Source organism: Trachemys scripta, chromosome 5 (assembly GCF_013100865.1).
Source record: "Trachemys scripta elegans isolate TJP31775 chromosome 5, CAS_Tse_1.0, whole genome shotgun sequence".
Classification (NCBI taxonomy): domain Eukaryota; kingdom Metazoa; phylum Chordata; order Testudines; family Emydidae; genus Trachemys; species Trachemys scripta.
Window position 1 is genome coordinate 53,026,462 of NC_048302.1, and position 19,648 is coordinate 53,046,109.

At 38.7% G+C, this 19,648-nt stretch overlaps 1 protein-coding gene across 3 annotated transcripts in view; it reads left to right on the forward strand.

Annotated features, from left to right (window-relative positions):
• The first annotated feature begins 396 nt into the window (after positions 1 to 396).
• HHIP (hedgehog interacting protein) overlaps positions 397 to 19,648 on the forward strand; it is a 95,788-nt gene continuing 76,536 nt past the window's right edge. For all 3 annotated transcript variants that reach the window (XM_034772735.1, XM_034772736.1, XM_034772734.1), the window contains exons 1-4: positions 397 to 1,116; positions 8,122 to 8,317; positions 16,963 to 17,119; positions 17,952 to 18,153. In XM_034772735.1, coding sequence (XP_034628626.1) covers positions 850 to 1,116; positions 8,122 to 8,317; positions 16,963 to 17,119; positions 17,952 to 18,153 — 822 coding nt within the window. In that variant the 5' untranslated portion in view covers positions 397 to 849. The remainder of the gene's footprint in view (positions 1,117 to 8,121; positions 8,318 to 16,962; positions 17,120 to 17,951; positions 18,154 to 19,648) is intronic.

A 19,648-nucleotide genomic window follows, 5' to 3' on the forward strand; every position in this document is an offset into this window, starting at 1 on the left:
CCAGGGACAGGACCCAGCAGCGGTTAGATGTGGGATGCCAGTTGGCCCCGTGCTGTTGCACTAGGATGTGTTGGGGTCCGGCTGGGCGTTTGCCTGGGCGGCTGGTGAAGCAGGAGCAGCCAGACTTGCTCTGTCTCCCCCGTGGCAATGTGGGGGGCTGGGGTCAAAAATCAGCAGGCTCCGGTTTTAGCCCAGAGCGCTCTGCCCCACCGCAACTGCTGCCGCGGCAGCCCGCAGCCAGCCTGAGCCCTCCCCTCTCGCGCACGCCTACCCCGTCCCTGTCCCGTTCCCCCCCCTGCGCGCGCGCGCGCTTTCCCCAGTGCCTCTCGGTGACGTGAAGGGGCGCGCGGTGGCAGCACCTCCCCGCGCGCTGCTTAAAAAGAAGAAAAGAGGGAGCGAAACATGAGAGCCGTAGTGAGCTGCAGCCACCGCCGGCCGCGGAGGAGACATCACCCCAGCCAGGCGGCTGCTACTGTCCTACCTAGAGAACATCCTTTCTATGGGACAACAAGTGAACTGCTGCCGCCGCCGCCGCCGCCGCCTCACACTGCAGCAGGGGGGGACCCCTTGGCCCAGCTCTCACCACCAGGGCGCAACAGCACCAGTTACTAAATCTGTGTCACTTGCACAATTTTAGCCCCACAACTCCTGAGCATCCCCCCACTAAGCCGGTTTTTTGGGGGGCAGGGGGGAGTTCTTTGCCCTTTAGATTTGTTTTTTATCACCATCACTCTCCAGCCCTCTCCCCGTTTTGGGGGTGCTGATTCCCTACTTTGAAGTGCAAAAAGAAAATCAGTCGGGGAGGGGGAGAGGTTCGGTTTGTTTTTTTTCACTCACACGGTCCAAGGCATGATGCTGAAGATGCTCCCGTTTAAACTGCTGCTGGTGGCCGTGGTTCTGTGCTTCTTTGAGGGGGATGCTAAGTTTGGGGAGAGTGGAGCAAGGAGGAGAAAGTGCCTGAATGGTAACCCACCGAGGCGACTGAAAAAGCGAGACAGGAGGATGATGTTCCTGGAGCCTGCCAGCGGAGGGGAGATGATGTGTCGTGGCTTGTACCCTCGCCTGTCCTGCTGCTCCAGGACTGACAGTCAGGGGCTGCTGCACATTGAGACTAAGGTAGGCACCACATGAGGCTTTTTGCATGGATGCAAACTCACTGCTAACCTGCTGGGTGGTGTCTGGTTTGATCTAGCAACATGGGTTTGACCATTACTGTTTGGGAGGGTGGAGTGGTCTCATAAAATGGAAGCGTTAAAGCGATTCTGGTTTATTTCCTTGAGAGTTACATAGACCTCGCTCCAGAGCTGTTCATCCGAAGGGAGGCTTAGTCAATTGGGAAGGTATTTTTAAAAGAAAGTTCTCTCCCTCTTACAACGAAGGATTTTTACAAATTTGCGAGTTTCCGTGAGATCTTACAAATCTCACTCATTCAGATCGTCCCATCTTGCTCAAATCAGCAGCTGGGTGCACTGCTGCATGTTTATTGGCAGTGCCCTTTTCTCACGAAACATGGACTTCAGGTACAAGGACCCTGTGCTGAGGGGATGGCTTGAGAAGAAGGAAGACTTGAATGGCTTTTTTGGATTAAGTTTGTGCATTGGCAGCAGTGAAACTGTGAATTAAGTTGACGGTGGTTTCCGGTTTATTTTTCTGGGGGTTAAAAAGCGTGTTCAATTTTCTCCACGTGTTTGGTCAGTAAAGGATTTGGATAGTAGACGGTGCTGGTGCATCAGAGCTTAGTGATCTCTAGTCAAGGCTCTTGTGTTACACATGATTACCTGTATCAGCTGAAAGGGACTCGACTGTTATTGATTCTCACACAGAATGGCATGAGATATTTGCCTTTTCACACTGTGTGACAATGCATATGCGTAATTTAAAATTGAGTTGCTTGAAAAGAAGCATCTCATTGGAATTTTAAAATATTTAATTTATGCTTCCTTTAGTAGCTTAATTTCTATTTATTAATGTGTTTGCGATTTCTCTAAGTTGTCCATATATAATTCTGCAGGATCTTATTGGATAAGCAGGGCAACGATATTAAGTGTGTACACAGAGAGGGAAATTCCTGAATAATGTCATTAAGAATCACTGCACGTGAAATAAACAATCAGGTGTCTTCTCCTCCCCTCCAACCCCTTCACTTTCCCCCTCCCCAGTTTAGGTTTAATTAAGAATTCTTCAGTTACAACACTGTAGTTGTCAAGGTCTGAGAGACTCTTGGAAAACTTGTGTTTCAGTCTTGCTGGCCCAAGCATAATAAAAAAATACCCAGCCTGAATCGAATTTTTATGCTCAGTTCACGGTAGATTTCACTCCATTCTCATGTAAACAGCTTCTACGAATCAACATATGTGTCTGGGTGGTATCTCTCACTTTGTTTTGTAACAAAAAGCCATATTGCATCATTTAATTTGCTCAAGTCATGCAAATAGGAAAAAATCAATAGGACAAAAAGGGGTCGACTTATCCTCCTCCCCACTAAACTGCTGCCCACACACAGAGTCCTGTTGCTTATGGCAAAAGAATAACAACAACACCATTGTGTTTGTTAGTTGGTTCACTAATGGGTGAAACTGGAGAACATCATTCTCCTTCAGTCCACAGCTCTGTCCAAATGTTCATGCCTTTTGAGGGAGCATTTGTCCTACCCCCTCTATTCCCAGATGAGTGAGAACAGTCTTACTGCAGGTTTTCAGCTGCAGCTCTCTCTTTATTCTTACCATATGCAGCAGTAGTTTGAGATTCAGGGCAGATATATTTCTTCATGCTGTCCAGAGACAGTGTCATTAAGCTCCTGTGTGGTAATTCAATTAAACTACAAAATAACTACATTCAGATAACCTTAAAAGCCTAATTGAAGTGCACAAAAGTCAGACTAAGGACTGGAAAATATGTCCTTAACTCACCCCGTTTGTAATATATAGGTATTGCAGCACATATGTTACGTGAGATCACCCACTGTTCGGCGACCCTTGCAATAGTTGGTTTAATGTGCTGAATTAAAGATGGAGTTAAGACAATTTTGAATTTCCTAGCTATTGTAGGGTTTTGTCCCTTCGTGTTATTTGAATATATCTTTTGTTTAATTTCTTTGTTTTGTAGATAGTAATAAATCCTTGAAGTGCATGAAGTTTCAAAACAATATACCATAACATCTATTTCTAAGCATTAACACTTACTTTATAAATATAGATTTATACTTTTTAGTGGATATTATTCTAAAAGGTTTTAAAGCCACATTATTTATCCATTAAATGTCAATGGTTACAGCTATCTTAAATCTGTTTTATCATGTAAATATCTATTTAGACAGTTTTCCAAAATACATGTAATTTATATGTGATAGAAGTAGTGACCATTCCACAAGAGACATTACAGTATCATGCAAAACACTTGGAGGGAACTTTATAAAAATTGGGTTTTTGACACTATATTACACAAGGGCTCCAAAAGCTGGACATCGAACAGGTCTTTAATCTGATATAGAGACATATTAATCCACAGGATTGAGTGTCCATGACATTAATAGGAATCTGAACATTAGCTTTCTCTAGAGCAATTTGAGCTTGCTCAGCAGGCATTTTCAATTTCAGATTAGCTTCTTGGTTAAGATGCTGTGTGTCAGCCCTGGGACAATTTTATGATCAAATTATTGATCTGTCTTTATGATGACAATACTTCCAGTCCCTTAAGCACAGCAAAGCAGCAATAAAGGGCACTGGTTTAATAATCAGACAAAATTAGACTGTCTCTAGTAATATTTTTGCATAATGTTGGCATTTAACTCTTTGTCTTCTAGCTTTCTAGAATATCCCGATTTTATCACTAGGTTCACTAAAGCCAGAATCAAATGTTGTGACACCAGAGTTTTTGAAGGTTTGCATATAGCCAGATAGGCACAGAAGTCCTCTCTACCTTGGATGGTTTCACAGCCAAGGCTGTCAAGGAATGGGTGAAAAGTAATTGTTTTCAAGTGTGCCCTTTTACAATCATTTGTTTGCTCTGGCTCTTTCACGAACAAAGGCTATTGTTGAACACATCCAACTAAACAAATAACTCATCTTGGGGTCCCTTTAACAGCTGCCTTGGTACAATGATCTATTTACATATTAGCCTAAAATTGAAACTGAACTCTTTAATGACATAATCCAGCACTATAGTACAGAAGAAACATATGTTCAACCCAACAGCTGAACAACCTTTTAGGCATATGATTTTTAGAAATAATTGCTTGTATACCAAATACAGTTTAATTAAACATCTTAATTCATTGCCACATATTTTTGCTGTTAACATCAAACCCACACTGTTTTTTGTCAAATAAAATAAACACAGGGTATGCAAAACAGATTGCTATATTACATTTATAGAATTTCGGTCTCTTGTGTCTTTTTGTTTCTCCCTCTTTTCACTATTTTTGTTGTTGATAAACCAGTCATGAAAGCTGTACTTTCCTGTATTCCAGTATTTCTCTTACCTTTCTTCTACCAGTCTTACTTTCCTGTGGGTAGAGATTAAAGGATGATATTACAGATGTTGTAAATTAGTCAGCAGCAGGCATAATCATTACAACGCATGCTACAATAATGTTTGGAAGTTTTACATGTTTTCCCCAGCAAACCACTGCAAATTTGATGGTTTCACATATAACTTTTAAAATTGATACAGGAAATTACTTTGCATTTCTTTAAGAGACCAAAGATATTGTCAGTTTTAAAGGTAAAGGTCATTATTATATGTTCACCAAAAATACTGTGTTCTAAACAGTGTTTCAGCCTTGGGCTAAATCTATTTAATTGACTTCAGTAAGGCTATTGATTTATTGAAACCAAAGCTAGAATGATGGTTCTATCTACCTTCAAATAGGTATTTCTACTGCAGACCTCACACAGAGCAAAGTTTTACCATCCTACTATGCTCAAATAGCATGAAACTTAACATAAAAATATTGTACTTGATTTTCAGATAATTTATTGAGTCCCATTACCTAATCTTTTGATTAGTTATTATATCACCAAGACACATTCCAAAAATTGAGAGTGGGATTAAATTCCTCAAGGACTAAAATCAAACCCCTTGTGGATGGCAGCTGGTCAGGAGGATTAGGATCCTTTTATTTTAGCTTTAGCTATTAAAATGGAGTCAAGCATTTTTTACTTTAATATAACTGGGCAATTAAATGCATTTTTCACAAGGAAAAATAAATTAGCTTTTGACTTTTTTTTTTTTTCTCATCATGTGCACTGTTACCTTCCAATAGAACTATAGCAATATGCCTGCATCAGTTGAGGGGTTAATGCAGTAAACAAACTCAATATTTACCTCTTTGATTATTGACCTATGCTTCGCCACATACCACTATCACCAATGTATCCCAGTACTTGAAGGAGATGAAGACAGGTGATTCTAGTGGACAGAGGAAAGCACTTTGAACAGTCTGCAAACATGGTGTAGTTTCCTTAGTGGTAAATACACACTCAAAATTGGGCAATTCAATCCATAGATTAAGAGTGCTCCTGGATTCCTCACTGATGCTAAACTCTCACATATCAGCATCCACAAGTTGTCTAACCTCTGTGGTTGGCTAGGAGACTCTGTTCCATCATGGTGAACAACGGCCTGGTCTTTGTTATATAGGCCTTTGTCACTTCACATATGGACTACAGCAATGCAGTATACCTAGGCATGAAGCCATCAGCCTGAAGGAAATTCCAACTGGTACAGAATGTGTACTCATGGGCTACCGTGCGCACGTAAGACCTATCCTCCACTGGTTTCCTATAGAAGAAAATCAAGTTCAAGATCTTGGTTGTTATCTTCAAGGCCCTCAATGACCTGGGCCCTGAATATCTAAAAGGATCAGCTAAAATTCCTGGATGAAGACCATGGCTGACAACTCTGCTCCTCAGGCATAATGAAACTTTCTACTATAAAGGCAAAGATCATCTGTGCAGGAAACTGAGCTTTCTTGGGATTAGTCTGAGACTGAAATGAACAGGAGGAACTAAGGGCCAACATTTATCTCACCACCTTCTACTCCAAATGCAAGGTGCGCTTCAGCTTTGCCTTCTCTCATACAAACGTGTGTCAGTGTGTACACTTAAAAAACAAAACAACCCCATACCAAAACAAAACACTACACTGCACAACAATTCTCTTATTGTGGAAAGGACAAGAGAGAGAGCTAACTACATGTGACAGATGTTAGTCATGTCGCTTAATGCACTGCTAGAAGGCATTCGGATACTATGATGATGATGGCAATATAAGAACTGTACAGAATAGACTATTTAGGGTCTGATCCTGCAAACTCAAACCAGAAAAACTCTGAAATTAATGAGGACTCTACCAGAGAAGGCAGGCCAAGTACTGTTCTACTTACTGACATTAGTGGGTCCAATTGAAGCCAATGGGACTACTTTGAGCGACTGCTTGTTTTGGGGGATGGATCCTTTGGCAGCACATGGAAGGGCTGAATAGGGCATGATTAATTTCATTTTTCTGAAGAGGGTCTGGCTTTCAAAAGTTTGAGAAATGCTTCCTTAATTAAAAAAAAAAGTAGGTTTATTCAGAATTAGGATTGCTGCAATTAATATTTTGTATGTGATCTTTAAAATGCCATATTATTGCTAATATTTTGTCAGATTTAAAACAATAAAAAAAGCATTCTCAGATATTTGGAAGCAAAGTTATATGATTCTCATCCAGAAATAAAGTGATGAGTTCAAAATTATATTACTGGCCTTAGGCATTCTAGATGATTGATGAGCTGTGGAACAGCAATTATGAGTCAAATTGTGGGCCAAAAATCTCCATGCAAGTTAAATTATTTGATTTACCTAGGGTAATTTAGCAAAATTACTGCATGTTTTCTGAAAGGAACTAATCAATATTGTTATAGTAGAATGAAACATCACAGAGTCCTTCACAGTGTGAAAAATAGTAATATCAAATCCACTCTGAGATCTGAGAACTTGCATGGTAGAAGAAAGGTTGTATAAAATGTTTGTAGCAATCACTTTTTTAAAATATATATATATTATAATTGTTTATAATTATGCTAAATCAGTAATAATGAGATACTGTGCTTTATGTTCTGATAAGGCCTGATCCAGCTCACAATAGCTTCAGTGAATGCTGGATTGAGCCGTAATGTAATTTTGGGTTGAGAGATCAAAAAGCAAACCCCTTAGTACCATGTGGTTTACAATAAGTTATGAAGTGCATAATATTACAGACTAATAGTGAAGAATGTGCTGTTTTCCCTTAACATTTATTTTTCATGGTATGCTGACATTGCATTCCCCAAGCTCTTGTGTTTACTTATACAAATTATCAAACCTGGTGTAGTGCTTAAGTAAGTATTAAGGACAAAGTTAAAATTGAATGATAGGACAAACTGTATGTTAAGGAAAATTTCATATTTTCTATTTCATATAAACAGAAATTACTGAAAATCTAAGGCTTTTTGTACCAACAGTTTACATTGGCATATGCATGAATATAATTGCATTGAAAAGCAGAAAACTCAGAGGAACCCCTTGAGAATTCCACCATAGGAGGTTCAATAGTAGGCTCACAGTACAAACCAAAGCCTGCATATTTTATAAATACCTGGAGATTGTTTTTCTAATGTGTTCTGACTTTAGAAATTTAGTTTTAAATCTTTAGGTAACTTTTAATCTGAGCCTCTTATGCATGTAATTTAGACTTGGAAGTTGTATTTTTCAGCATCCCTATAAAAGAAGTGGGCATAGGGCCTGTTCCTGCAACCCTCGCTTATGCCAGTAATTCTTATTTATGTGAGTATTCCCCCTGATCAAGAATTACTCACACAATTAAGAGATTGAAGGCTTGAGTAGTGGGAGTAAATTAATTTGCATTTGGAAAGAGAAGCACTTGTTAGTACTCTAAAATCTGATGATTTATTGCATGTGATTCGCTTTCATAGTATTAATTTTTTACTTAGCATGGTGACTTAAAATATGGCACATTTTACTGATTCATAACTGTACTGGTTACATTAGCATGATTTACTTACATTATTTCAAAGAATCTTTTTGTATAAGACAGGGAAATAGGTCATGTGTTTATTTGTCTCTGGTTTGTGGCTTGCAGATATTTTCTGTTACCAACAACACAGAATGTGTGAAGCTACTGGAAGAAATCAAATGTGCACACTGCTCACCACATGCTCAGAATCTATTCCATTCACCTGAGAAAGGGGAAGCATCTGAAAGAGAACTAGCTCTTCCCTTCCTGTGCAAAGACTATTGTAAAGAATTCTATTATACTTGCAGAGGTCAAATACCAGGTAAAAACTATAGCAAAATAATGGACTGAAAAAAGATGTCTAAATTTAAATGCTCTCTATTGCTTAAGAAATCTTGGATCAGATCCTGCAGTCCGCCATCGGGAAAACCCCGAAGACATTAAGGACTGTAGAATCAGGACCATGAAGGTAGATCTTTCCTATTTGAGTGAATATTTGGGTTTTTTCTTCCCAGCCTCCTCTTGAATTTCTAGAAAAAACAGTGATATATGTTATAACTTTTCAAATCTCCAGAATAAGTTATTCTCTGTATTGAAATTTCACTTTGTTCACCCAAAGAGTAAAAACAATTAGCCAACCACAATAAAGCTCTTCTAACTGATACATTGCTTTTAAAGTGAAAGAAAAGAGAAGCTGTAGTATAGTAGGTAGTATAAAGATGTTGAATATTTAAGGTGTCCTTTTCTGGTTTGGTAATTACATACATTATTGTTTTTAAACATATGCACCAGAATTCAGAGCCCACTGAAATCAGTGGGAGTCTTTCCACTGACTTCAGTGCCCTTTGAATCAGTTCCATGATGCTGTTAACAACATGGGACCAAATCCCACCCTTACCTGACCCTGAAGGGCCCTGCCATAGTCACTGGGTTTACCTTGGCATAACCGAAAGCGGAATTTGGCTCGTGGTGCCTGTAGCCATCACATAAATGTCATCTTTACACAAGGTAGTTGCATTTTAAAAAAGTTAAAATATTGTCTTAAAAGATTATGTTAAACAACATCATCAGTAATTACAGGACTAAAACATTTATATAATTATGATTGCCCTTTCTTCAACTGTTCTTCTCTCCTTATCAAAACACTGTTGGCAACACAGAAAAAAGTTGAACTAGTGTGATTTTTTTGAGCAGTGAAATTTAAAATAAAATAATGTAGTTCTGAGTTAGGTAAGATCATGACAAATTTGCGAATAATCATTTATAACATGAACAGTTCTGTAAAACTGTAACATAAAACATCAGAGCTGTGTAATAGGTATGGCTTTAAGTGGGCAATGCTTTTATTGCTTATGTACAGTATGTACTTTGTTTTCTTTGAACTCCCAGGGGTGCGGGACTTTTCTGTAGTGTTCTCTTATTGACTTGCAAAAACATTTTGAATAGAGTTGCTTTTTCCCTTTGGTGTGGTTTAACATGTATCTAAACCCATTCAAATATGAAAATATTATTATTGTCTTTATAAACTACAGAGATGTTTCTAAGGCTTTCTTAAACCAGCTGTTTCTTGCTCTTTATCACATTCCCCAGAGCAAAGCAGAATAGATCATAGTTGCCAAGACTGCCTGCCGAGCAGAGATAACAGAGTAGATACTGTAAACGTTTGGCCCATCCTGGAAGCCACCACAAAGAGTATTTTTTAAATACAAGTTTGTAACTAACCCAAATGATGAGTGTATTCTGCTGAACATTTACATCATCTTTTCATTAGAGTCTAAGTTTCTGAGAAAAATGCTCTGTAGGGAAAAAAAGTTAAGGAGGGAGGAGGGGGTAGAGAGGGAATGGGCTGAGCAGCACAGGAGCTACAGCCTCAGGATCCTCACTCCCCAGATCAACATATGTGGTGACGAATGACAAATTTATTTTTCTACAAAGTTTGTGTATATGTAAAACTGCTGAAGTGCATCAAGATGTCAAGTGCTTTTTGTGACCACCCAGGTTGCCTTGAAAGATAACCAGATGAAAGCATAACTTTAGCACTGGACAGAGCACTGTGCTTTGCAGGAAAGAGCTTACAAGCTAGCTAGAATAGGATTTTTCCTACATCAATCAGATGCTAATAATCATTCTAAATACTTGTTCTGAGAGTGGGCTGCACTAACAAAAAGTCGTTGCATACTTATGTCGGACAGGGTTAATTGATTTGTTTGGCAGAGTGGTCATTGGCACATGTATTAATATTTCATGAAGGTATTGAGATTCAGGTCACACTTTTGGGGAAAGTGACCTATAGAATTCTAGTGTCCTTCAAAATATATATGTACATTTAAAAGCAAATTCATAGTTCATTTGGGTTTTATAATCCATGTGTGAGATCTGTGTTTCCCATTTGAAAGTTTTACAAACTTGACTAGTATTGAAAAAACAAACAAAAAGAACCCACAACCTATGCTTCATTATTTAGATTGCTTGACATGAACTGCAAAGAACAGGTTCCTGTGAGGCAATGTGGCTTGGAGGAATGTGCACAGGGCTGGGAGGTAAACAGGCCTGCGTTCTAATCATGGCTCTGCCAGTGACTCACTGTTTGGCACTTAGCACATCAATTAATTTCTCTCCCTCAGTTTCTCCATCTGTGCAGTGGGAATAATACCCAACTACATCACAGGGGAATTACAAGGAATAGTTGGTGATGGCAAAAGTGCTTTTATTCCATAAAGTGATATAGGAATGATAAATATTTTTATTGACTAGAGCTGGTGAGCAATTTTTGGTTGAAATGAAATTTCAACTTTGGAAAAAAACTATTTCTTTTTGTTAAATTGTAGTTTCATTTTCAGACTAGCTCTATTACTGACTAGCATGAGAAATCCATCCACAGTTCTCTCTCCATCTGCAAGTCAAAAATAGGGTACTTAGCCTTATGGGACTGATTCGTTAAGAAATACCTATGAAAGTAGTACATTTTTCCCACTAATTATGAGCTTGAGTTTGCATTTTTATGCATTCAAAATACCCAATTACTTCAGCAAGAGTTTTGAATACACAAGGAATGAAGGATCGGGTCCATCCCCCCTGTTTTTGCACAAGGTCAAAATATATATATAGTAAGCTGTATACAAATAATACTTTGAAAAATTGTGGGGATATGTACTACATGAGCATGTAAAGAATGGTATAGAAGCTCCCTATTTTATCTTAGATGTCTAATCTCATTTTAGCATCTGAACTTTACATAGAAGCTCAGTCTGAGTGAATGTTGGGGCACTGAATTTAAGTCTGTTAATGTAATTTATTTAATTATGATTTTTAAGTTTTGTAAGGTGCTCTTAGGGATGGGTGGACCTATTATCTATTTTTCTTATATCTAAATAAATAAAGGAAGGGTTTATTTTCCCTTCAGCCAATAGCAGAACTTCCATTAATGCCAATGGAAGCCACATGCACCGAGGAAAAACCTATCCCTGTCTCCACAGCCACAGAAGGTTCTGACATCCAAGCCAGGGGAAGGATTTTGGGGTAGTCAAATGTAAGGGGAAAAGCAGTGGCAGACTAGGGCTAGGGACAGATATTCTATTGCTACACTATCCTCCTATTCTCCCCTCCCACAGAAGAGAAGATGCATTAGGACAACTGAACCAGCTCTGTTATTGACTAGCACCAGAAATCCATCCACAGTTCTCTCTCCATCTGCAAGTCAAAACTATTAGTAGGTACTTAGCCTTATGGGACTGATTCATTCACAGAGTGGCTCCACAATTGCTCCATGGCCTGGGGAGAGGATTCTTTTCCATTCTTTTCCATATCATGGAAGCAACTGACATTAGTTGGGATTCAACAGTTTACCTGTCCCATTGTGCCCATTATTCTTGTTTTTAACAGAAATTGGTTGAGGTGATTGTGTGCAGATCCAGCTCCAGATGTTACCAAAGTCAGAATCTAGATGTGGATTTTAACCAAATGGCATTCAAACCAAATGGCAGAAATGTTGGGAGAATAACTGCTCCCTGCACTGTAATTCCAGGAGTACTTTCATAGTTATTTGGTGTTTGCTGAAAAATGTCAAGGGCTTACAGAGTGGCTGTCTCTAGTAGAGGCTGCAACAGTTCCACATTGCTGCTGGGTGTATGCAGGCCCATTACCACGCACCTGAAAAATCCACTGGGATTAAGTTGTGTGACCACCTCACTTGGTAGTCTCCAAAGGTTTCATCAGGGGAAGCATGTGGCTGGAGTCACCTCAGGAACATAGCTAAGAGTTGAGGGGAGTGAGGTGACATTTTTGTCAACAATTTCAGATGTGAAGCTAGAAATCTGCTCACTTATACCCCCCAAAACTTTTCAAAATCCATCATCATGGAACAAAGAAACCACAAGGAAACAGAACAATACTTTCCTTAGTCATTAAAAATATATATATTCTCTATCTCAATGAAGTTAGCAGAAATAAAGTAATTAGGTCAGATACCCAGGTGGCATAAATCAATGTAGCTCCATTTAATTCAGTGGGCTAGACGTTCATGCTGTGCACAGCCCAAGAAAGAGGTGAGTGGTGTGAATTCTGGACTTGACCTACTCCAGGCATGGTACAGGCCTAGGATAAGTTAGAGCAGCCCAGCGGCTGCTTTAATTTACAGCAGGCTCCCCACGATTGTGGGTAAAGGCTGGAGCCAGATCAGAACCTGACTCAATCAGTCCACTGAAGACTCCTCTTTAAAGTTACAGAAAGAGAGAAGAGGCATCCACTGAACAAGATGCCAAAGGAACAATTTGAGATGTAGGAGTAACCAGAAAGTGATGGAGGTTATAAAAGGTGAGGAAGAATAAGATTTCAAGAAGAGGAGCATGGTCAATGGGTTGAAAAGCAGCAAGTTAAGTTGATAATAGTTGGAGATACAGTAGAAGATTTCGTCAGGAAGATGATATTAGGAATTTTGGTGAAAGCTGTTTCAGTGGAGGGAGAAACCAGATTAAGAGTCTAGAAGGGAGCTGAAGAAGAGGAATTCCAGACAGCAGTTGTAGAGAGTATGTTCAGTGAGCTTGGAAATGAATGGGAGAAGAGAGAATGTAGTTGGAGAAGTAAGTGGGATCAAGGGTGATATATATTTTTTTATGATGAGGAAATTAGAGCATACTTTTAGCGTGAAGGGAATGATCCATTGGAGAATGTGGGATTGAGGGAAAACGTTAAGAAAAGGAGAGTGGGGAGTAGAGAGATCAGGATGGGAAGAAGGGAAGGGGTTGCTGGGGCAGTTGGAGCAGTTAGCGGAGGACAGCAAACAAGAAATCTCAGTTTTGGTGATGGGGGAAGTAAAGAGAATGATTTGGAGGAGGAGTTAGAGAGAGAAGAAGGGAGGTCCCATCAGATCTTGTTGATTAAAAAAATCAGTGACATACTGACCTTAGAGAGGTGGGAGTAATGGAAGGTTTAAAAGGGAGGCAAAGTTGTAAGAGAGGCGGCTGTGGTTGCAACTTTGCAATGGCAGAATTAAATAAGAATGCAGAAGTGGTGCTTCTTGACTAGTGAGATGGAAGAGCTGTAGGAGGAAAGAATGAATTTGTAGTGGTAGAAGTCAGCATGGTTTTGGGACTGCCATCCAGAATGCTCAGCTGGATGAGTTCAGGAGCAGAGGAAGTTGTTAGTGAGTGAAGCCAAGGCTAAGGGTTGGCTGGGTGACCTTGCAATGGGAGAGAGGGTAGAAGGAGTCAAGGGTGATAGAAAACATAGTGAGATAGGGGTGAAAGGGTGAGATTGTGGGGAGGAGGGAAATAGCTTCTGAGCCTGGAAGCTCCAACTAGGGCCTGCTCCAGGCACCAGCTTACCAAGCAGGTTCTTGGGGCGGCCACTTTGGAGAGGGGCGGCACGTCCAGCTGTTCGGCGGCAATTCGGCGGATGGTCCCTCACTCCTGCTCGGAGCGAAGGACCTCCCGCCGAATTGCCGCTGCAGATCGTGATTGTGATCGCGGCTTTTTTTTTGTTTGTTTTTGTTTAGCACTTGGGGTGGCCAAAACCCTGCTGCTGGCTCTGGCTCCAACCTTCCCTAGCAAGTTTTGGATCCAGATTGATTCCCAAATCCACATGATGGGTTTAGAGCTAGATTTCTTGATCTGAACAAGCCTCAACTTCAGGAATATACAACTGGGAACTTGAGCTCAAATTCCTCTCTCTTTTTACCATTCATTTTTCAAATATAAAGAAATATAATGCCCCCAGGATCCTAGCAAAACAAGAGAGACTTAAAATGAGCAGAGAAAATTGGCCATCGCCTGTAAGGTTCTTTAAAAACATAGCAAGAGATACAGAAATTAAGAGGGCCACGCTTTACAGCCCTTAGGCATAACCCACAGAGAAGTCAGTAGCAGCTGTATTTTACTAAGAATAGAGTAAAAACTGTAGGATTTGACCCCTTACATAATGTAAATATTTCTTTATTGAGACAGTTTGAATATCTGATCTAGTATTTGTAATATATGGCAGCAAATTTTTTTAAGTAAATGCTTTCTTATTACATGGCAGAATAATACTTAAGGGCCAAGTTCTGCCTTTTTATGCATATGCCAGACTCCTGTTGAAGTCAATGGGAATTGCACAGACATCCAAAGATAAATTGACCTTAATTGGATGGAACATATACAGGGTGGGATTTTGAAAAGTGCTCAGAGTTGGCCTAACTCCATTAATTTCCATGGAAGTAGTTAGACCAACTCTGAGCACTTTTCAAAATACCACCCATTATGCACAATTGGAGTTGTCCTTATAGAGGCACCATCTCTTTTTGACAACTTAGCAAGTTCATCCATTAACACTGTAGAGTTTCAGAGTTCAGTTCAACCCTCAGTTTTTAAAAACAGAGTTATAGAATATGAAAAAGGAATGGGCTTGTTGAATGGCAAAAACAAGTTCAGTACATTTCATACTTGATTACATGCTAAAATACTTCGTGATACAAATAGCTACAGGCATAAAGTCAATCACTTTATGTATAAGTAAAGAACATTCCATATGGCATTGGTTAAATGAGTTTGCATCTGACTGTTATTAGAAATGAACATATACTGGCTAAAGAGTGTGATCCACACATACTCCCATTTATTCGTATTGAAGACAAAATTTCAGAACAAAGAAATGTGTCCTTAATAAAAATGGCATATTGAGCATGTAGTAATTCTACAGCTCCAAATGTCCATTGCACTTAGCTTGATTGTCTGTTGTATGTAGAGAAAGAAACTACTAAGAGCTCGGTAGTGCCCTCTGAAGTCAAATAATTCAACATCAAGATTCTGGATTGGTTTGGGGTCTAGCTTGACATCTACAGAGCCTTGGAATACTGTTCCATGTTTATGTCACAATTAATCTTCACTTATTCCATATGAAAATTATGTATCTTATTTTCTCATGCATTTCTTGTGCTAGTTCATATAAATTAGAAACAGCCACTAGCAGCTGCTATTTGCTGAATCTCCAAATTCATGCCAATGAAACCTTCATACCACAACACACAATCACGTGTTCCAAATTTTATTTTCTATTACCCAAAGGCAGAATTTGGCCCATTATTTGGAATGACCGGGATATTTATTTATTAAAGGAGGATTCATATGAGAAGAATACATGATTGTGAGTTGAAGTCCAAAAGTTTTATTGACATAAGTTTGGGATAACTGCATTACTTACAAATGGTGAAGCTATATAAGAGTTATGCTGATGATCCCAACTGAGTGGCAATAAAACTTTTATACTATGTACTGCATCATTATTAATTCTATATATACCATGGCCCAAATCCTGACCCATGCAAGGTCTCCTTTTGCATTGTTCTGGCAGTGCAAAGGGAACTTAAAGATGTTCTAAACCAGACTACTTTGCTGATTTTATTCGAAACCCCACACACTAGATATAATGGGCCAAATTCTGCCTTCTGATTTACATATGAGTTTGATAAAGAGGATTAAAAATGGGTGAAACTTACTAGAAATAGGTCTATGGGTAGAAAGTAATAGTCTTGCTGTTATTAGAATGTATTAAAAAGTCAACAGCAGCACTGTTCTTTCTCATAGATCTCTATTTCTTTTTTTTTTTTTCCTTCTGGTTTTCAGACTCCTTCTTTAAATAACCCCAAACCTAAAGAACTCCTTTCAGCTAAAAACAGTTTACAGAATCCATACACACCTGCTTTAGATAGGCTACAGGTATAGCTACAGAGCAGGATGAGGCACTCCCTCTTCTTAGGTGCTGGAAAGTGAAGAACTAGTCTGTGATATTGAACCTCAGGTTCTCCTGTGCTAATGCAGAGTACTAACCACAGAGCTGTAAAGATACCTGAATATAAATGAAGTTCTGTTTTATCCTTAGTCCTCTCTTTTTGAGACAACTACTCACGCACCATTTATTCTGCCTGTCTTTTGGTGCCAATGCTTCATGAAGTTTTTAAGATATTGATATGAAGTTTTTACACCCTTTCATAAATCAATGGAAAGTACCATCATTTATTTGAATGGCAGTTAGCAACATAAAAACAAAATGAAAACCAATACTCTGTAATATAACGTTGTTAAAATAATAATGCTAAGGGTCAGCTATAAACCAAAACAGCAAGAAAAAGTTAAGGCTGCAATAGCTTGAGCTTTACAACACATTGTCCTTCATTAGTGGGGTCTGCTGACTTCAACAGGTGCATGGCCACCTTAACTGAATTTTCTCTCACGTTTTTATGACTGACCCTTAGTATTATTTTAACATAGTTGGTTTTTTCCTGTTTAATCACATTGCAAATAATGGGTGATAGAAATAGAGAAGAGTAAGCCACAAAAGGTATTACTCCATCTATCTGTGTTTAAAGACAGAACTTTGTTTAAAGTGCTTATTTTTCCACTCAGAATATAACCCATTTGAACATTAGGTTGAAGGCACAAAACCTGCAGCCTTGGCAATACACTAAACACTTTTATGCTCTTTTACATTTTTAAGGGTTTCTCCAAACTACAGCTGATGAGTTTTGCTTTTACTATGCAAGAAAAGATGGTGGCTTGTGCTTTCCAGATTTTCCAAGAAAACAAGTGCGAGGCCCAGCTTCTAACTATTTGGACCAGATGGAAGAATATGACAAAGTGGAAGAGATCAGCAGGTTCATAAAGATAAATGCTGTTTAATCTAAAAAAACTGACAAATCTTTGTGGTTTTCACAGTGAATCAGCTCAGTCTGTGCTTATGCTCAGCAGCTGTGTCCTCCAGATGTTATTTTCTTCTGCTGCTGTTTAAGTGCCTTTTTTTTCAATCACATTAGCTTAGATACTTTTGATATGTAGGTAACTAACAGAGTATTATGAGCCAGGCTTCTCTGTGATTCATATGTATTTCATGTGTGTCATTTTGATCTGAAATTTATTACTAATAGTTTACAGCAGTATAGAAGTTCTCTCTACAATAATTTATTAGCAAATCTGTTTTTATGCATATGGCATTTTTTTCTCTTGTACATTTTCCACTATTATTATTATTATTATTATTTCCACAATTGCATGAATTGGATTATGTTATTTAAGTAGACTGCTCCAAATTAAGGCAAATTTTATCAAATTCTGAAGTCATTGGGATTTGCAATGCTTACTTTAGGAGAGAATTTGCCTATAAAAATTTTACTTTCCTTTCTGTGAATTTTGCTGTCCCTCGCCTCGCTCTCAGATCTCAGGCTACTTTACTTTAACTCCCAGCTATATAAAGCCAAATTTTGCTCTTGGATGTACACAGGTTACTCTCATTTACTTCAATAGGAGTGGCCACAGTGCACCTGAGGACAGAATATGGCCTTTAGAATTATCCTTGTAATACCACTTTAGGAAACTTGTATTGTAGTTCTCAGGGGCAATGTTAAGTGAAAGTTCTGTGAACTGTATCTATTGCAAAATAAATAATAATAATAATAATAAAGTCTCACTGTTTTTCTTTCATTTCTTTAGAAAGCACAAGCACAACTGCTTCTGTATTCAGGAGATTGTGAGTGGTTTGAGGCAGCCTGTTGGTGCAGTGCACTGTGGGGATGGATCACATCGTCTCTTTATCCTTGAGAAGGAAGGATATGTGAAGATTTTCACTCCTGAAGGAGACATAATTAAGGAACCGTTTTTGGACATACACAAGCTTGTTCAAAGTGGAATAAAGGTTGGAATTCTTTTTTATTTCTCTCTCAACATCTACTTATATTTTAATCTAATTATTTATTACCCTCCCTGTATGTGCTATTAATTTAAAATCAAAACCATGGAGAGCATCAGCAATTTTTTTCAGGAAAATATTTTAATGTAAAGAAAAAATATTCTAAACAGAAGATAAGGAGCAAATATGAAATATAGTAGAGTTCCAACTGATAAGGAAAGGGAGTATAATGAAAGAGTCTGCTTTCTTTGGTAAAGTAAAGGGAAAAGACATGATTATAAGAACTGTATTCATAATTTTCTCTGTGCTTTTATTGTTTCCTCCCCTTGAATGTAGCGGAGGATGTACAGCACCAGGATCACAAAGTTATCTGCACATTTACATCATTTAGGCCTGATTATGCTACTACTGAAGTTTGCCAAACTTTGGCATTGACTTCCGTGAGAGCAGCCTTGAGCCATTTAAGGAATTATTCCCACTTGAATCTTTTGGTATTACCAGTGGTTATTATAGAAGCATACAGAAGGGGGAGCTCTCACCACACCATCCAAGAAGGAGGGGGAGCTGTCCTGTGTTTTTTAGCATAGGGGGAGCTGTGCTTTCCCTCCCCCTTCCTTCAATCCCTGAGAACTACAAAAACTGCCCATTGTCTGTGGTATAATCTAAAAATGTGCAGCACACAACCTGTACCCTAAAAAATGTTATTGCACCTCTAAACGCATGCCTACAGATTAGCGAATTTTTCTAATGATGAAGCTCTTAAGAAAGCACTGTGCACAAAGACTACTATTGACTTTAATGGGAGCTGGAATGGGGCCCTGATGATTGGGCAATGATGTGACATTATTATTCCTGGAGATGATGGTTTTCAAGGCAGTACTTCTAGATACGACAATAACATGATGGGATAAGTAAACTTAAGAGAATCCAAAGGCTACCAGGTGATATTTTAGTCAGAACCCATCTATATTTTATTCCAGTATTTACTTATCATGTAAATGTTTATGCTGATAACTCAGCTGAAATCCTACTATGCGATATGTAAAATTGGAATTAAGCTTTGTAACCAGGCTTTGCATCAAATAACTGCAATCTAACTTCATAAAAAGCCTCCTTAGCTGAAATAACTCATGGACTTGCTTCAGTGAAATGAAAATATAAAAATAAAAATGAGCTATGTTGATCTAAAGTATTTATTACATGATAAATAGGCCTTTTGTGCATCAGATACAACGCCAACAGGCTGTTTTCAGATAGACCTTTCTGAGAGGGTGTTTGGATAATTTTGGGTTTGTTTTGAAACACAGGAATAAATGCAAAATACAGTAGTTTCTTTCAAACAAAGAACTAATTTCTATGATTTTATGATTTATTGAACTCTTGCCTTAGTGCCTATGTGAATCGCCTTCAGCTATTGAGCTCTAAGACAAAAGACAAAATACACAACAAATATAAAAGGATCATGTTCTGGTGTTCTGAGTGTCTTTACATCATGGTGATG